This window comes from Gavialis gangeticus, unplaced genomic scaffold (assembly GCF_001723915.1).
Source record: "Gavialis gangeticus isolate Ggan-Ray unplaced genomic scaffold, GavGan_comp1, whole genome shotgun sequence".
NCBI classification, from domain to species: Eukaryota; Metazoa; Chordata; order Crocodylia; family Gavialidae; genus Gavialis; species Gavialis gangeticus.
The window spans coordinates 52,657,177-52,674,170 of NW_017729031.1; the positions used below are offsets into that span (position 1 = coordinate 52,657,177).

The 16,994-nt window shown below is 36.7% G+C and overlaps 2 protein-coding genes across 5 annotated transcripts in view; one reads left to right on the top strand and one right to left on the bottom strand.

Moving 5' to 3' along the window:
* The window catches only part of PPIG (peptidylprolyl isomerase G), a 93,299-nt gene extending 84,508 nt beyond the window's left edge, over positions 1–8,791 (top strand). For all 4 annotated transcript variants that reach the window (XM_019522770.1, XM_019522769.1, XM_019522771.1 and 1 more), the window contains 2 exons: positions 2,633–2,769; positions 3,079–8,791. In XM_019522770.1, the coding sequence (XP_019378315.1) occupies positions 2,633–2,769; positions 3,079–4,213 (1,272 nt within the window). In that variant the 3' untranslated portion in view covers positions 4,214–8,791. The remainder of the gene's footprint in view (positions 1–2,632; positions 2,770–3,078) is intronic.
* Positions 8,792–12,798: 4,007 nt separating this feature from the next.
* The window catches only part of CCDC173 (coiled-coil domain containing 173), an 11,199-nt gene continuing 7,003 nt past the window's right edge, over positions 12,799–16,994 (bottom strand). The window contains exons 8-9 of the mRNA XM_019522844.1: positions 16,507–16,671; positions 12,799–14,660 (exon numbers count right to left, since the gene is read on the bottom strand). Of these exons, the coding sequence (XP_019378389.1) occupies positions 14,280–14,660; positions 16,507–16,671 (546 nt within the window). The 3' untranslated portion in view covers positions 12,799–14,279. The remainder of the gene's footprint in view (positions 14,661–16,506; positions 16,672–16,994) is intronic.

Below are 16,994 nucleotides of genomic sequence, written 5' to 3' on the forward strand. Positions count from 1 at the left end.
TGAATCCTAGCCCTACCCATGCCCACCCACACCCATAAACCCCCCCACCCCACATCCTTAACTTACCTTTGACAGTGCCAGGGGCAGCAGGAGCACCACAGAGACCCTCTGGCCAGAAACCAAAGTGTCTCTTCTGGAGGACCAACTCCTGGTTTGCCTCCAGGCATGGTTTGGGACTCTGCGGCATGTTTTTTTTGACCCCTGGATATCTAGGGGTCTAATTTTGCTCCTGCGCTGCAAATATGCAGTGCAGGGAACATTTTTTTGTTCCCGCACATATGTGTTGCAGCATCTCAAACCCCTTTGAGATACTGCAAGACGCATGTGTGTGCTCGTCTGGATGTGCCCATGGAGGACAAGGTCACGCTAATCATATATGACAGGCTGAGAGAGGGGTGACAGATTCTGGGTGAACTGTTTAGGATCCCATTTTGTGGTGATTGCCAGATACTTAAAGCTGGTGAAGAAACAAGAATCATTGGAAATGGGAAAGACACAGCTTAGCTGTGGGAATGAAGAGGAAACTGAAATGTTTTCAGTGTGGTAGCTCACCATAACATGAAAAAGATTTGACATTGACGGGGCTGAGCGCAATGGCACTACAATATATCTTGCTCAGGTCAGATAGGCTGCACTAACCTAACTTTATGGTAAGTTCCCAACAGGATGTTTGCCCGATATGGGCCATGTGTTTCATAATGCTCAGTGTTGGTTGTGTTTAATCAGCTTCATAGCTGGTTTCCATTATTGAGCACCTGTTGTTTTTGGCAGGTTTAATGATAGGCAATGTATCCAATTAAGTGAACTTGTATGCAGATGTAAGATGAGGGGCTTCTTTCCCCAAGCTTACTGGGGGGAAAAAAACCCTTGCCATATATTGAGTAAATATAATACTTAGATATGAAGTTTGATGCATTTGTGACTTGTTTCCAAGCATGTGTAGCACCATCCACTTCAGTAGAAAGAATTTTCTCTATTTTCACTTTTCAGTAAAAATTATATTTCACTTTCAAAGTTTTGATTTGAATGTGTGAGAAGTATGGTACTAATAAGTAGTGATTAAGTCTGTGTTTTAATTCAGATAAATTCCAGTAATCAAATCTTGGTTAAAACTGGTAGTTCAAGACTCAGATAAAACTAAGGTGGTTTAAATCAGTGTTTAAACCTACAGTGGTTGAAATTCTCTAGCCATAGTTTAAACGGTGGAAACCAGGTTAAATCTTTAAGCTGTACCCCCTCTGCCTTTCCTACTCCCATCATTCATTTTCCTTATACATATGTTGCCTGTACCTGCAGAAAAATCTATTTCTTGGCCCAAAGGTTAAGCATGGGAAACTTAGGGATAGGAGAAATAAGTATTTTGTGAGACAGCTGCCGATATACAAAAAGGGGCTTTAGAATATAATGATGGAACATTTCATTAAAGGGGATCTTTGATAAAAGCACTGAAGCACTGGATTGATTTTTAAGGACAAAATATTTTAGTCTGAAATAATTTATACAGTAAGATATTTTACATATCGGAAAGACAGAGCAATAACAAATATCCTGATCCATACTTAATGACTATTTTGCAAGTTTTTATGCATCCTTACAACAAGATCAGTGCAGGAGTTAAAGCTTTATTTTCCACATCTTGTATTATGAAGTTTGCCTGCTTTATTGAGATGAAGTTCTCCCTCATACTGGGCATAAGAGGGAGCATGACAAACATGGAAACAAGGTCTGTATGTTAGCTACAGGGATTCTGAATTGAAATAAGTTGTAGATCAGTCCATTGAAAGCCTGTAGGGAGTACTATAAATTAGTACAACTCTAAGAAGTGTCTAATCTATTTTAGGGTTCTCTTTGAGCCTGAGAAGCCCATAATCCAGACAGTAAAAAGATAATAAAAGCCATTTAGACTGTGAACACACATTCAGATAACCGGAGAGAATTCTCCCAGGTTTTCTCTCCAGGTAGAAAATGTTATCCAGAGCTGTGTATACAGACATTTGGGTGCCAAGGCCCTGAAGAGTGGAGAGCTTACAGTGCTGACACTGTGCAGCCAGGCTGTGCATGTATCTCAGTGTGCTCTGCAGGCTCCCTTAGTCTGCCTGGCAACAGATCACAACAGTGTATTAAGGCAGCCCTGATTGGCTGACCCAGACTGCTCATGGTCAGCGTGCATTTCCCTACAGCACACTGTGGGGATTGTGAAGAGGGAGTATTCTGGAGCAGCTGAATCCAGCAAATGACAGTCTCCTTCATGTGGGGGGGACAGGGACTTTGTTCTCTTTTGAGAGAAGCCATGGCATGTACAGACATTTGCTGTCCCTGGCGAAACTGTCCTGGGAGTGATTTAACCCTAGCTGTTTGTTCCCAGGTTATTTTTATCCTGGACTGCCTGTTTTTCCCTGGTAGAAAAAGTCTGAACATTTGTACACTTGTGGTTCCTACTGGGAGAGCAGTAACTCTCTCAGGAAAAACTGAATGCCTGTATGAGGCCTTAGTCTCTTCTCTGGACCGTAAATTCTATTCTGCATCTCACTTAGATGAAGCACAGAATCTAGCCTCTGCGGTATATTCTGAGTTGGATACTGGAAAATATGAAACTCAAACTTATATTTAACTTTTTTCTTTTTTCCTAAAGCGCTATCGAACACCTTCCAGATCCAGGTCAAGGGATCGCTTCAGACGCAGTGAGACTCCTCCACATTGGAGGCAGGAAATGCAAAGAGCTCAAAGAATGAGAGTATCCAGTGGAGAAAGATGGATTAAGGGAGACAAGTAAGACACCATTAAAGTTATTTCTTTTTCTTTTCAATGTATATTGTACATTGGCATTTATGTCAAGATTACAGTAGTACCTGTCTTTTTCTCAGTTTCTGTTGTATGGTAATGACATTTTTATTTTAAGACTAGAGTGAAATTTTGGGTTAGTTAACCCATTTCAGCTTAAATTGTGCTATACCTATTTTAAAGCACAATCATTTTGTTTATGATAAGTATATATAGTCATCAGTGTAGAAGTCATAAAGCAGATGACATTTTATTTCATTCAAAAGTTTTAAAAATAAAAAAATTTCTTTCTTCAAGGAGTGAAATTAATGAAAACAAGAAAGATAATCAAAAAAGCCCTGGTCGAGGAAAGGAAAGAAAAATATCAGACCACAGACAAGCCTCTGAGAGTCCAAATAGAAGAGGGGAAAAAGAAAATAAAATAAAAGATCAAAAATCGAGCAGCAAAGACAGGGAAACAAGGAGGAATTCAGAAAAAGACGACAGATATAACAAAAGCAAGGCTAAGAAAAGAGCTAAATCTAGAAGCCATAGCAAAAGCAGAGAGAAATCAAAAAGTAAGGAGAGAGACTCTAAGCACAACAGACATGAAGAAAAGAGATTAAGATCTAGAAGCAAAGAGAGAGAGTATGAGAAAGGTAAAGAAAAAGATAAGCATCGTGATTCTAGAGGGAGAGAGAAAGAAAGGAGTAGAAGTAAGGAACGGTGTAAAAGAGCAGGTTCAAAAAGTAATGAACAAGATCATAGTAAAAGCAAAGACAGGGAAAAATATGCAAAGTCAAGGAGCAGAGAACGTGACCAGGCTAAAGGAAAACATAGTTCCAATAGTAGGACAAGAGAACGAAGCAGAAGCAGAGACAGGGGGAAGAGAGCCAGATCTAGAAGTAGGGAAAGAGATCGCAGTAGAAGTAAAGAGTATTCAAGAAACAGGGATTCAAGAAGAAGAGGAAGATCAAGAAGTAGAGAGAGAAGAGGCACACCAGAAAAATATAGAGGAAGAGAAAATAGAAGGAGAAGGGAATCAAGGAGCTCTGAGAGAGAAGAAAGTCAAAGCAGACACAGAGAAAGGTATTCAAATAGAGAAAGTAGAAGTTCATACAGAAAGAGTGATGCTGAAAACCAAAGGAAGAAACGTTCAAGAAGTTATGAAAGTAGTAGCCCTGAGACCAGTAAAGATAAAAAGGGCAGTAAAGATCAGGGTAGTAAAGATCAGGATAGAAGCCCAGACTCAAAGAAAAGGCAAAGTAGCAAGGACCGAGAAGTGAAAACATCATTTTCACAGAGAAGTAAAGAAAAGGAGAAGAGCAGATCTTCACTAGAAAAGGAAATCAACCAAAAATCCAAGAGTCAGGAGAGAGACCATGCTCACAGTAAGGATAAAAAGTCTGATCATGAATCAAGTCCTGGAACAGATGAAGACAGACATGGATAAATTTGTGGACTTGGAGTTTCCATTCTGTCTCAACATTTTAGAGGCATTTTGGGGAACACTTTTTTTTTTTTTTTTTTTTTAAATGTGGACTTCAGTTTGGTCTTTTGATAATCTAAAACCTGGATCATTTGTACTGCTAAAGTTTTAATAAACTTGAAATGAAAACAAATTTTGTGTGTAACACAGTGTGCTGTGTTTTAACTATTTTATTGTTTTATGTATCCTTTTGTGTGTTGATGGCCAGGAGGGTACTTTTCTGTTGCATTTACTTTTTAATTTATAAATTTAGTTATCTCATTGCGAACAAATGACTGTTTATATAAAGAGGCATATGTGGTTTTCAGGGGGGAAAAACCTGCAAATATATTAAATGTCTTCTGAAGCTAGTAGAACTCTGCCAGTTGTATTTGTTATTACAGTGTAATTATGTTCATACTATAGTTCGAAGAAAACCTGAGGAAATGGGTTTGCGTGGAATAAAGAGGGATTTTGTAATCACAAAGTGAAGTACTTTGCAATGAATCTTCATTTTACCTGCACTGCTGTCGCATACTTTTGATTAGTGTTAACAGTAGAGTTCATGTGTTCTCTGAGGGAGCCATCTATACTTGTGGGTCATATTTTTGGAATAAACACTGTCATAGAAAATGTTTTATTTTATTTTTACAAAAATGCTAATCATTCAAAGTGAGAGTCTCTATAAACTTTTTTTTCTGTTTTGTGTTTGTCTACTGTGGAAAATTCAACTTTGGGTCTTCACCCAGTTTTGTTGCTTGTTTACAGTGGATACACAGAGATTGAGTGATTTAACTAGGATTCAGTTTGTCTCCGTATTTATTCTTGGAAAGCAGTGATTACTGAATACAACCAAGAACTAGGATTTCCACCTATTTATGATATTTCCTAGTTATTTGTTCAGGAGTGGCAACAACATTAGGAAGAGTAGGAATGGGATGTCTCATTTTCCACAGCCTAAAAGTTTACCCACTGGGGGGAAAGGATAGGTTGCATGCTAGCCAATTATTCCAATCCTAGAAAAAAATTCTAACATTACTATAAACTATAATTGTGCCAGGAAAACATACCTTGTGTTAGAATTTGATTCTGACAAATCTTAATGTTGAACCACTTCATTACATTGGTAACTGGTAGCATTGACATTCAGTGTCAGTATTTTCCTTATATAACATTTCTCAATGTGCATGTGCAAAGATTAGCATTGTCATTAAATCTTGCCTGAATTAAGTTTATTGATATTCAGAAAATCTTCAGGTATGATTTTTTTTTTTTTTTAAGAAGGAAACAAATAGCGTTTTTAAGAAGAAGAAAAAATCCAGGATGATTAACTTATGGACTAGCCTTTAAGTGAATAAACTGCCAAGTTACTTTTTATTAGGAAGTACCTGGGGTTCCTGCATATGTCAAGGAACAACTTTTCATAATGTTTTAAATACACATTTTGCATTGTGGTGCTGTTATTAGGCAGAATAAGCAAAAATACTCATAAAGAATATGTACAAATATAAACTTCAGCTGCTTTACTTGGGGAGTGCTGCTCTGGTTGCAGTACATGTTACCATCAAACTTGCATCTCCATGACCCTATAGTGATTCAAGTTAGCTGAACTGCCCTAACTTTGACCCTGGATGTGCAGGGTTTTGCTATACTTGTATCACTACAGGATTGTGCAAACAACAGTTACTTGTATCAGTATCCTTTGATAATACTGTTATGTGTATTCATACTTAGACCATAAAAGGGCAGCCATAACTGCTCCTTAGGAGGGGTTGTGATGTTAATGGAAGATCCATAATGGATCCTTTCGCAATATATGAAATGTGAAGCAACTTTGAACCAAACAGCGCGTCAAGAAACTTAAATAACTGCAGCAGATCCTGTTGCATTGTTTTAGGTCTGACGTTAAAAAGCAAAGGAATTAGTTGAGAGGACTATTCAGTTCCTTGGGCATAGACCTTCTTAGCACACTTATGATCTGGTATGTAGATAATGTGCTGCAGTGTCTAATTTTAAAAATATATATATCGCAGAGTTTTTCATTATTTTTTTAGGGACTCTACCAAACAAATAAAAAGTTGCTCTGTCTTTGCTGGTTCTTCAGCAGCAATTAATGCAAAGACCAGTATTTGCATAGATATGAGTATACCTGTTAACATCACTGAAGACTCTGTAAAAGGGAAAAAAAAAAAAAGCAAACTAAGTAGTAGCCATGTTGGCTCTTGCTGTGTAAAGAATTCATAAGAAAAAATTGCCCAGTTTGGGTGGTGGGGATAAGACAATCAGTAGAAAATGATTTTCAGGATTAAAACAAGGTTGCTATCAAACATAAGAACATTTTTTAATTGTGTATATTTAAAAAAAAATCTCATTAAAAGAAGGAGGATATTTTAGGGGACTGAAAAATGAAGCACTTTCAATTGCAGTTTGAGAATCATTTTAGGAAAGATAACCTTGTACAGAGTAGGTCTTATTTTAGGCATTAAAATATATTTTATAACCTTTCATATTTGTCACCTGCCTTGTTTTGGTGCAAAAAGTAGTTTTGTAGTCGTCTTTACATTCTCTTTATAGTTTAAGGCAGTGGCTTTCAAACTGTATTGTACATAACCCTGGGACTCTGTACTAGGTGATTAGCAGTTCCGCAAAGAGATTGAAGATAATGGCAGGGTGGGCTCGGAGGTAGTGTACCATCATTGCTAGGCTGGGTTGCTTGGCTCCACATCAGTCTTTTGGATAGTGGTAGGGGTTTCATGGCAGTAGGGATATAAAAGGGTTCTGTGACTCTAGGAAGTTTGAAAACCACTTCTTTAAGGTACCCTATTTGTACTTGTACAATAGTAGGTTTAAATCCAATGGATGGGACAACACCAAAATGTTGACTTTTGACGCAGTTGGATTCTTTATACCACAAGGTATTAAGCTGTTCACATTTAATTGCAGATGGTGAAATATTCTAAAGCACTCAGGGTTGGTCTGATTCTGCTCCTGATAAAGTTGGTGGTAAATTATACCAGTTGTGACCACTTTTAAAATCCTACCTGCAAAGTTTAAAGGGAGAGTTGAACTGTATGGATGTTTAACAGTGATAAATGTATTATTTCAGAAAATGGAAAAGTATGGTTTTGACTTTTTCTTTGAATGGAAAGCATATTCTAAATGTTAGTTAGAAGACAGGAATAATTCCATTAATCTCCCAAAACTGATCTTAGTGGCATATCTGTGAGCCCTGTGGATTCAAAATAACATGTATAAGGACAGTGTTTTCTGAAATAATAATTTCACCATGATCAAGAAAGTCTTGTGATGTAGTAAGTTCATGTACTGATCAGATGTATTTCCACACTTCATCTAGACATTCTTTGTCAATCTAATAACTCTAGTGGGTGCTAGTTTACTAATACATTTGAAATCATAGGCTTTGGACAGTATGATTGAAGGATGGAATGACATTTTCTTTGAAAAATTTACAGAAACAGTGCAAATGTGATGGTAGATATTCTGGATGATGTTGTATACCTAGAACTGCAGATTCCTCCTTGCAGGTGGATGGCACTATACTACTTTTTCAAAAACATTGCCTTTAAGAGAGATGCTGCCACCTTGATAAATTTTTGGCTCCTATACAAGAATAGCCACAGTATTTGTGTTTTAAAAGGCTGTGATCAAATTTCACTCTTCCAATCTATCTAATATCAGTACCCTATAGATGTTCACTTTCTGAATTCTCACACTTGCAGGCTCCTTATGTAGATATCTCTGCACTGAACTGCTTCAGGTACCTAGCCAATTGTGCCCAGATGGTTGTCTAGTTTATAATAGTATCAGTCAGTATTTCACATTGCTTTTTGCTTGAAGTAAACATAAAATGAGGTGTGTTTCTCTTTCCTAAACTCTGACACCTTTTCTAGAATAGATGATATATTAAAGGGGCAAAATTTTCCTGCTGGATATCCCTTTCAGGAGCAGAATGGATTTACTGTTCTGCTTACTGGCAGAAGCATCTTTATTGCTGATATAGTAAGAATTCTTATGCCATAAACCATAAAAATAAACATACTGTACTTTATTAAATATATGTCTTTTTCAATTACCCTTCAGATCTCTTTAGTATATGCAAGAAGACTGTATGAGAGAGGAGCTGGATATTTTTCTGTGTATATCATGCATCAGTTTCAGTTAGTGGCTTAATTTCCAAGAGGATGTAAGCAACAGAGTTAATAAATTCTTACTCTTAATTCCCAAAGGAGACTGGTGGTATAAATCTTAAAAACCAAAACAAAAAAACTCTACATTTTTTCTTAATTTTTAGAGTGCAGTTATCCAAAAAATCCAAAACTGCCCACATTCTGCAAAATTTAGATTCTAAACTCTTAACTTGGCTTGTTTCAGAGTTTGTGGTGTGTTACGTTTCTTTGAAACAATCATCTGTTGACCGTAGACGCCTATTTTGTGCAATTTAGAAGTACCATGGTAGCAAACTTATATTCTTCATTAAGGAGCACAATGTTCTATTCAATTAATTAAAAAAAAAAAAAAAAAAGAACTTTTTGACCTCAAAAATGAAATTTCTGATGTACACTATAAAATTTCAGGGAAGATGTCAAAGTAACAAAATATAACCAAATAGTAGGTTTGGACATTACTTACATCAACTTAAAGAGAAAATAAAAACAGCATTCTGTGACTCGTTTCAAAGAATCAGCCTGAAATACCCCAATTTATCAGTTGCTCAGTTGACAGTCCCACTGAAACCAGTGGGACTGTTCATATGAGCAAGGTTTACAGGATCAGTCCCTTGGAATGCCAAATGTGCATGCCTATACCCTGTTAAGTATTTAATGTTTGTATCCATCAGTGTTCTAATGTTAACATACTGAACATAGTAAACTAGAACTTGCACTAATGTAATGCAATAGTTGTCTCTTTTTGGTCAACATTTTCCAACATGCAGAGCATGTTTATAGGAAAACTTGCAATGACTTTTCAGCAAACGTTTAACCTTTGATGTATATCTCTGTAAAATTGTATATGAGATAAGTATATATAATGTGTTAATTTAGCTGTAACCGTTAACTTTTACATGTACTTTTTTGTACTGTGAATGACTTATTTGAAAGATTGAACAAAAGTTGGGCTTAGTTAATTTTGTGATCAGTGGTAACAGGAGCTAGCTAGTAATTGGTTTCCTGTGGTGGCTAAGAGCATTGTACTTGATCATAAAATAGTGCTGTATGTGTTTGGCAGACTAAATTTTAATAAGAGTCATCAGAGCTTACAACGTCTTGGGCATTTTGTAATCTGTAGTTATTGACTGGGAGGACAAAATGTGAGTGCTTGATATAGAATGTGCAACTTGTGTATTAAAATATTTTCAGAAATATTAAATGCTTTTTTCATATTTTGTTACTGCATTCTGTATTTTGTCCCACATACTTCCTACAATTCTGAAATATGTTAGCGTATTCTCTGTGTGATCTAGGGGTTAGAACATTGTTCACAATTGCTTGATTTATGAGGCAAGTGCTGTGTAAATATGCCAAGATAATTCTTTCATTGTTTGCTGTGAGCCCCTTTAAGTGTCAGTAACAAATTTGTGCTGAGTTTTAAAGTTGTAGGTACTTGAATGTAAATAGAATCTGTTAAATCAAGATCTCTGTTTTTCTAATGAAAAAAGTCGTCTTTGCAGAAGTCATGACTTTTTTTTCTTTTCCAGCACTACATTGTCAGTTTGTAGAAGTGGTTATAGTTTATATAGCTTGCTACACAGACAAGTGAACAAGAGTGAGTCTATCATAAAATCCGTAAAGAAGAAATGCTGCTCCTGGGGAGCAGACAAAAAGTATGCTTAGCGTCTGATTCCTTTGGCAGTATCAAAATCCCAGATACCATCCTTTTTTCATGAGGGAGGAAAATGACAGGGAATTATAGACTGATAATCAAAGAGAAGTAAGAAATAAGACACCAAGCTCTTCTACTTCAGGGATAATTTGGTTAATAAACTTCTGTATATAAACATTTTTTATGAGTTACACCTAAACCATTCAGTTTTAAAGAGTGTATCAGTTTTAAAAATTATGCCATAGAGTAAGTTTAAGAACTTGCATGGGCAGAGCGGTTTGGGTTGTGTATAAGATGTTAACAGTAGTGTTGAAATTGTTTTCCACAGTTTCTTGAATAAAAAGGTGGACATTGCAGATTTCCACATCCCACAAAGGACAAACCTTCTTTGAACATAGGCTGTTTTAAAAAGTTCCTGCTAGAGAGCAGTTCTGCCTATCACTAACTTTATTGCTCTTTGTTCTTGTTCTGCACTGTCATAAATTGTAGCTATTTATGCTAAAAAAATCAGTGTCCTTATTAACTTCTCCCAGAAAAAAAAAAAAAAATAGAAATATGTAAATTTAAATGCTGTATTACTACAACACTATAACACAGGAACTGCAGGAGAGCTAAATATCTTCAGGAGAATTTGTCCACCCTTGAACTTTTCTGTTTGTGTATGTTTCTCCACCATATAAGGGTCACAAGGAGGAAGTCCCAATACCTGCTTTTGCTAATAAAGCTACTAACTTGTTGTCATAATGTTAACATTTTCCAATTAAAGAATAGAAACAACTATTACTAGCAACCATGGATTAATGTTGCTTAGATTATATATTTTTTTTTAAACAGCTTGTTTTAAGTGGCTTGTTCTCATTGATACATAAGGCATGATTAAGGATGCCTTCAAAAAGCCAATGGTAAAAGGTTTTGACAGAACTTCACAATTAAGCTTTAAATATGGTAACAGTGCTAGTTACAAATAGCATATATTCTTTCAGTTTACCCTGCATTTGTTTTAACACTTGATTTGAGCAAATACAATTGCACTGTTTTACCAGGTATTCCAACCTTCCCCTTAATCTGCTAGCTGCTGTTGACTTATTTCGCAAGCTGTTTTAAAACTGAGCAGAAGTGACCTCGAGTGAAATTTTGTTCCTGGTAACTTGTTCTATGGTTGCCTTGGGCTGTTCAGAGAAGCTTCTTGTGCACAGACAAGCATGTGCCTGTATGCCCTAGGCATGTGTTTTTTTTCCTTAACAGGAACCAATTAGTGTTTCCTAATCTTACATGAGGGCAGAGGCCAGTGTGCACTTCTTGCCCACCTAAGCTCTGGAGCACTGTGCTGTTTGAATATTGGTTCTTGTGACCTACAGACCACTTGATAACTCTATTTTAATAAAACTATTGCTATTATGACCTTGATCTTTTTCTTCTACCTATTTCTTTTTCTTTTTAAAAATAACAAGACTAAGAGAAATCAACACAAAAATAGCAGCTGTATTGATATCAAAGGTTATGGATCTAATCTGTTATGATTACTTTAACCCTGCTTCATTCAAAGTTAGGACAGTATAGCTAACTTATGTCTGAATGATCCTCTAGCAATACAGCAGTTAGAAATGAGCAGTTGTTGCACAGTTGTGAGCAGCAGCTCATGTTTTAAAGTGGCCAAAAGGTACATTGGCCCTTAACTAGAGGCAGACTTTTCCTTTTGGGGGTGTTGCTTGTCTGGCCTAGAACCCCCTTATTTATAGTCATCTTCCCTTCTCCCCCCATTCCTGGGTCTGAGAGGAAGGAAAATCCTAGGACAACCTTACACATGCTCTGGAGAAGGGGAGGTGGGGGGGACTTTAAAGCGGCTCTCTAATTAAAGCACCTGCAGTGTCTTGTGTATTCAGCATCCCATGCTTCAGAATGGCAGCTGGGACACTTTAAAGCTTGTTTGATGACCTTTAGTTAAAGAAGTGTCCCCACCACCATTTTGAAGTACAGGGATGCTGAATACACAAGATACCAAGGCTGCTGGAACACATTAATTAGCACACTCCAGCAGGCTCTATTAATTGAGTCTGCTCTGATGCGCTGTAATTATAGCACGTTGGAGTAGGCGTACATCTACAGGCACCCACAGATGCTGCTTCAGGTCCATCTGTTTGTTGCCATGGCTTTTCCTAGATCCCTGGGGATTTAAACTATCCACCCTGTGACTATTTTTGTCTATAGGGAAAATATATCTATTACCAAGGAGACTTGTGTATTATTCCCAGGAAATATATGTTATTTACCTACTGGTCCTGGAAGAAACATGAAAACCAGGCTTCAACTCCATCTTCTGGGTAAGTCCATGGGATCTGCTGCCAGTTTCAGGATTCTGGGCTCTGCCATATGCTATGCATCTTCAGGCATCAATTTAATGAGAAGACCCTCCTCTGCAGTGGGTCCTGGGACTAAGGCCAAAACTCTACAAGAATTATACAGCTTCTCCATCACCTCCTTAAAGAGCACTTCTGGAAAAATGTCAGCAGTGTTGCTTATTTGCTTCTTTATTGTAGATTTATAGACAGATTTGCTTGCAAAGCTGGGTATGCTGACAGAAGGGAATGTTTTAGAATGTGCGTAAGACAACAGTAACCAAAACTGTCCAGTTTCATAGGTCTCAAGAGGCATCTGATCTGGGCAACTTTGTTTTATCCAAGTCCAAGAGAACTCTGGAAATTTATAAATTTGCTATATTTTAACCATCCATGTCTAAAATTCAATTTTTGGAGGGCTGTTTAATGGGGGAAGGCAGCAGAGTATTCCAGTGTCCGGACTCCTGCCCCTTGTCACCTATCCCCGCCACCACTCGTCGGCTCTGTTAGAAAGGCCAAGACTTTTTTTTTAAAAAAATCTATTGAATAGTAAGCCCTGGAAATTAAACTAACTCCTGTCTAGAAGAATTGATCATGGGCTTCCGTGACTCCTCTTAGCAGAACATTTTTTATTTTACTTTAGACAGCAAATAATTGAATGTTTGACTGTTTGACCAATGATTGACCAACCACTCTAAAATCCTTATGCCATTGGCCTCCTGGTTATTCCTTCTTATGCAAAGGTACATAGACTTAAATCAAGCAGATGTGAATGTCAGTCTTAGCCAGAAGTAACAGTATCTAGTATCTATCAGGCAATGTGATAAATGTTAATAACTGCTGAATTTCTTACCGTCTGTGATTGTACAGAAATTATTCTGCCTTTTCTGGATCAGGAAAGAACTTGTTGACTTGGTCTATTATCTTGTTATCAAACTCAACAGTAAGTAACACTCTTTACGATTCCATCGTTAGGCTTGGTCTGGAAAATGTCACTGTCTTCAGATAGTAATTGCTAAGGTATAACAGACTTTCCTGAATGTAATAAAGTTTTTTCTTAATGTAGTGCAAGAATAAAATCTATGAATCTAAGATAATAGTAAGGAAAATTCTATTCTGATAATGAACTAACATTTTGGCTGACTTAAAATTTACTAAAATGGAGAATCTGAAAGAATATGTGGAATATGAAATTTGTTTCAATCCATTTTTAGAAATATTAAATTCTCTTACATTTTGTTATTTCATTTTGTATTTGTTTCACATGTATTTGGCATCTTTTGATGGTAAGTTTTTAAGAGCTGCTGATTAAGAATGCAAGTCAAATGCAGCAGTTAAAAACAAATTACAGAGGAGGTATAAAAGACTGGTTTTGAAACTAAAAATTGAGACTCAAATATTCTATTTTTTTAAAAATAAGTATTTTATATATGAATAAAGTTTCACAGTAGTTATTCATCATTATGTTTGTATATCTGGTTTAAAATTACATTTTGTAAAATACAAATTGTTTTGTTTCTGACCTTATACTTAGTTCAGTAATTACTTTTCCATGGAGTATGGGCAAACAAACAAGTTAGATAAAAAGGGTGCATAGATTTATTTCACATCACCTACTCTGCACTGCTGTACATTCTTATCCATAACAAGTGAAAGTTAAGCTGCAGCAGTTTAGCCCTACTGTGGTTAACTTTCACTTATTGTAGAGTAAATGTATGCACACAAAAAGTTTATTACAGATGTACAGTAAGTTCCTGTACCTTTCAATTTCCTGTACTTTGTTCATATGTCCATTCCCACAGATTACCTGCAAGCCTGTAGTTCTTTAATATCATTTTTACAGTGTAAATCTCTTAAAGATTTATTGAAGTTTTTCAATTCAAAAGGGTATTTTTCTCTGTAAAACCTGGTCTTGATTTAGTTGTTTGTACAGGATCATTGTCAGGTACTGCTTTAATTTCTTGAGCAGTGTTAGAGCTACAAGAAGGTAGCTGAATTCCACTGACATCTTTTGTTTGATAACTAGGTCTTATTTTTCCTCTTTCTCTGTAAATTGGTCCATGGCCCCCGGCAGTTCTTTCCTTGGCTGCTTTGAGAAGAGGATAAAGATTTCGTGCTATTTTGGATTCTGATTCAATGACTTGCTTTGCATATTCTTGAAATTCCTGCTCCTTGTAAATTGCAATAATTTCTCTCTGAGCTTCATAATCCAGTTCTTTTTGCTTTTCCTGCTCTCTTGTTGCCCGTCTTTCAGCCTGTTAAAGGAAAGGAAATAACAGAAGCCCAAATATTTACATGCAGTGAAGCTGTAACAGAATAACTCTAAAGTTATGGAAGTCCTGAGGTAACACTGACTTTTTAAAATAATTTGGTCTAAATATCTCTTTAACATAAACATTATTATTCATAGCAGAAACTGGTTAGAGTTGCTTAACTGACATTCTTTATTTGTCCACAAAACAAATATAGAAAGCTGGAGGATATGGGTCACAGGTATGTACAGGGGTCTTTATTACAGCAGGCTCATCAAAAGCCATGGGGCCTTATGAATGTGGCTAGTATTGTCCTGGATGTGTAATTCTCAGCAGTGTTGCCTTGGCCATTTTCAAGGGGCCTAGGTCAACCTGTAAAAATATGGATAAGCAAAAGGCCCTAAAGCCTGTTGCTGAGGCTAGGGACAGAAATTACACATTCACCAGTACAAGTGATTGGAAACCAGTTCAAATCTGTAACACAATAGAAGTTCAGTGCACATAAACCACTTTCAAAATGCCGAAACTGGTTTAAGATAAACCTGGATGGATGAAGTATCAGACTTAACTGATTCAGGTTAAAAATGGTTTATGGAATTTCTGCCATAAATGAAGGGGGATTTAATAACAGCCTTCAACCACCTGAAGGATGGTTACAAAGGATATGGCTAGACTGTTCTCGGTAGTGGCAGATGATCGAACAAGGGACCAGTGGTCTCAAGTTGCAGCAAAGGAGGTTTAGGTTGGATATTAGGAAGAACTTTCTCAGTAAGAGAGTGATGAAACACTGGAACAGGTTATCTAGAGAGATACCGGAGTCTCTATCCTTGGAGGTTTTTAGAGCTCAGCTTGACAAAGCCCTGACTGGAATGAACTAGTTGGGGGTAGTCCTACTTTGAGCTGGGGGGTTAGACTAGATGACCTCCTGAGGTCCCTTCCAATCCTAATTTTCTATGATTCTATGAAACCCTCCTTTTTACTTTACTAGGGATATAAATCCCAACTGATTAACACCTTCCAGGCTCACAAAAGATCTGTTTCAGTCCAGTCCAAAAGTTTCAGTAAAACAAACTCTCCCTCTGCCTGAAGAAGGGTGTTTGTACCTGAAAGCTTGCAAAGAACAATTTTTCCAAATATTTAGTGGGTCTAGTAAAAGATACCAGATTTACCCAAAGAATCTTCTCTGTCAGTAAAACAAAGACATTTAAATAAAAACAATCAAAGATAATTTATTAGAATATTAGAATGTGCCACCTATAAATATGGGGTATAGGCTGAAGGAAAATTTGGAGAACATGGCAAAGTCAAGGAAACCTGCTGCCAATATGCATGCCACCCTCCTCCCATCTTCCCAGCTGGTATAGGTAAAAATCTATATTGTGCTTTCATGGGTAGCTAAATAAACTTTGGGATAAGATTTTGGTTTTTGTGTTTTATAGTAGAAGCAAATAAAAGGTCAAGCTGAAGACCTGTTTTTGCATCTTTTATTAGTAGCCAACCGTCAAGGTTATTTGTAATCTGGGTAACAGCAGATACCAAATTATTTTTACATAAACCAGCCTAGTTGTTGTTATTTGGTGTCATATTTTGGACCCCTGGAGATGAAAGAATCTAGATCCTATTTCTAATCCTCTGAGCTAACTGCGCTCCCACTTTAATATAAAGTCTGCTGAAAGTTCCTATACTTGAACTCTAAGAGTAACAATTCTTAATGTGCTCAGGATAAAAATATACAAGCTCTTGCTTTGAACTCAACTTTGATAATATAAACATTTAAGTTTAATACAAAAATCTTGTGCCATTAACATGCATTGAAATTTCTAAAATATCAGCTAATTCCTCTATTTACCATTTGCTGTATTTGAAATTCTTTTGTTTTTATGTTTTCATTGTGTTGTCTTTGTTTCTTTTCTTTTTCCATTTCTAGATAGATGCGATCTGCTTCTGTTAATTCCTGAAGCTTTTTCTTGGCTTCTGATCTTTCCTCTTGCTCTTTTTCTTTTTTCATTTTCATCTGTTTTGTGAAAGAAAGTTAATTCAGCCAACAGATTTGGAAAATGTATTTTTAGAAAACCCTTCTATAGGAAAGAGAAACAAAAATACTCAAAGAATCATAGAGTTAAGAAACAGTGATACTTAACTTAAGAGTTAAGATACAGTTAAGAAACGTGTCCACGAGGGGCCAGCAGGGGAGGTTATGCGTAGGGGCAACCAACACGGGTTCATTAGAGGCAGGTCCTGTCAGACCAACCTGGTGGCCTTCTATGACCTGGTCACAAAATCCTTAGATGCAGGGGTAGCAGTGGACGTAGTCTTTCTGGACTTTAGGAAGGCCTT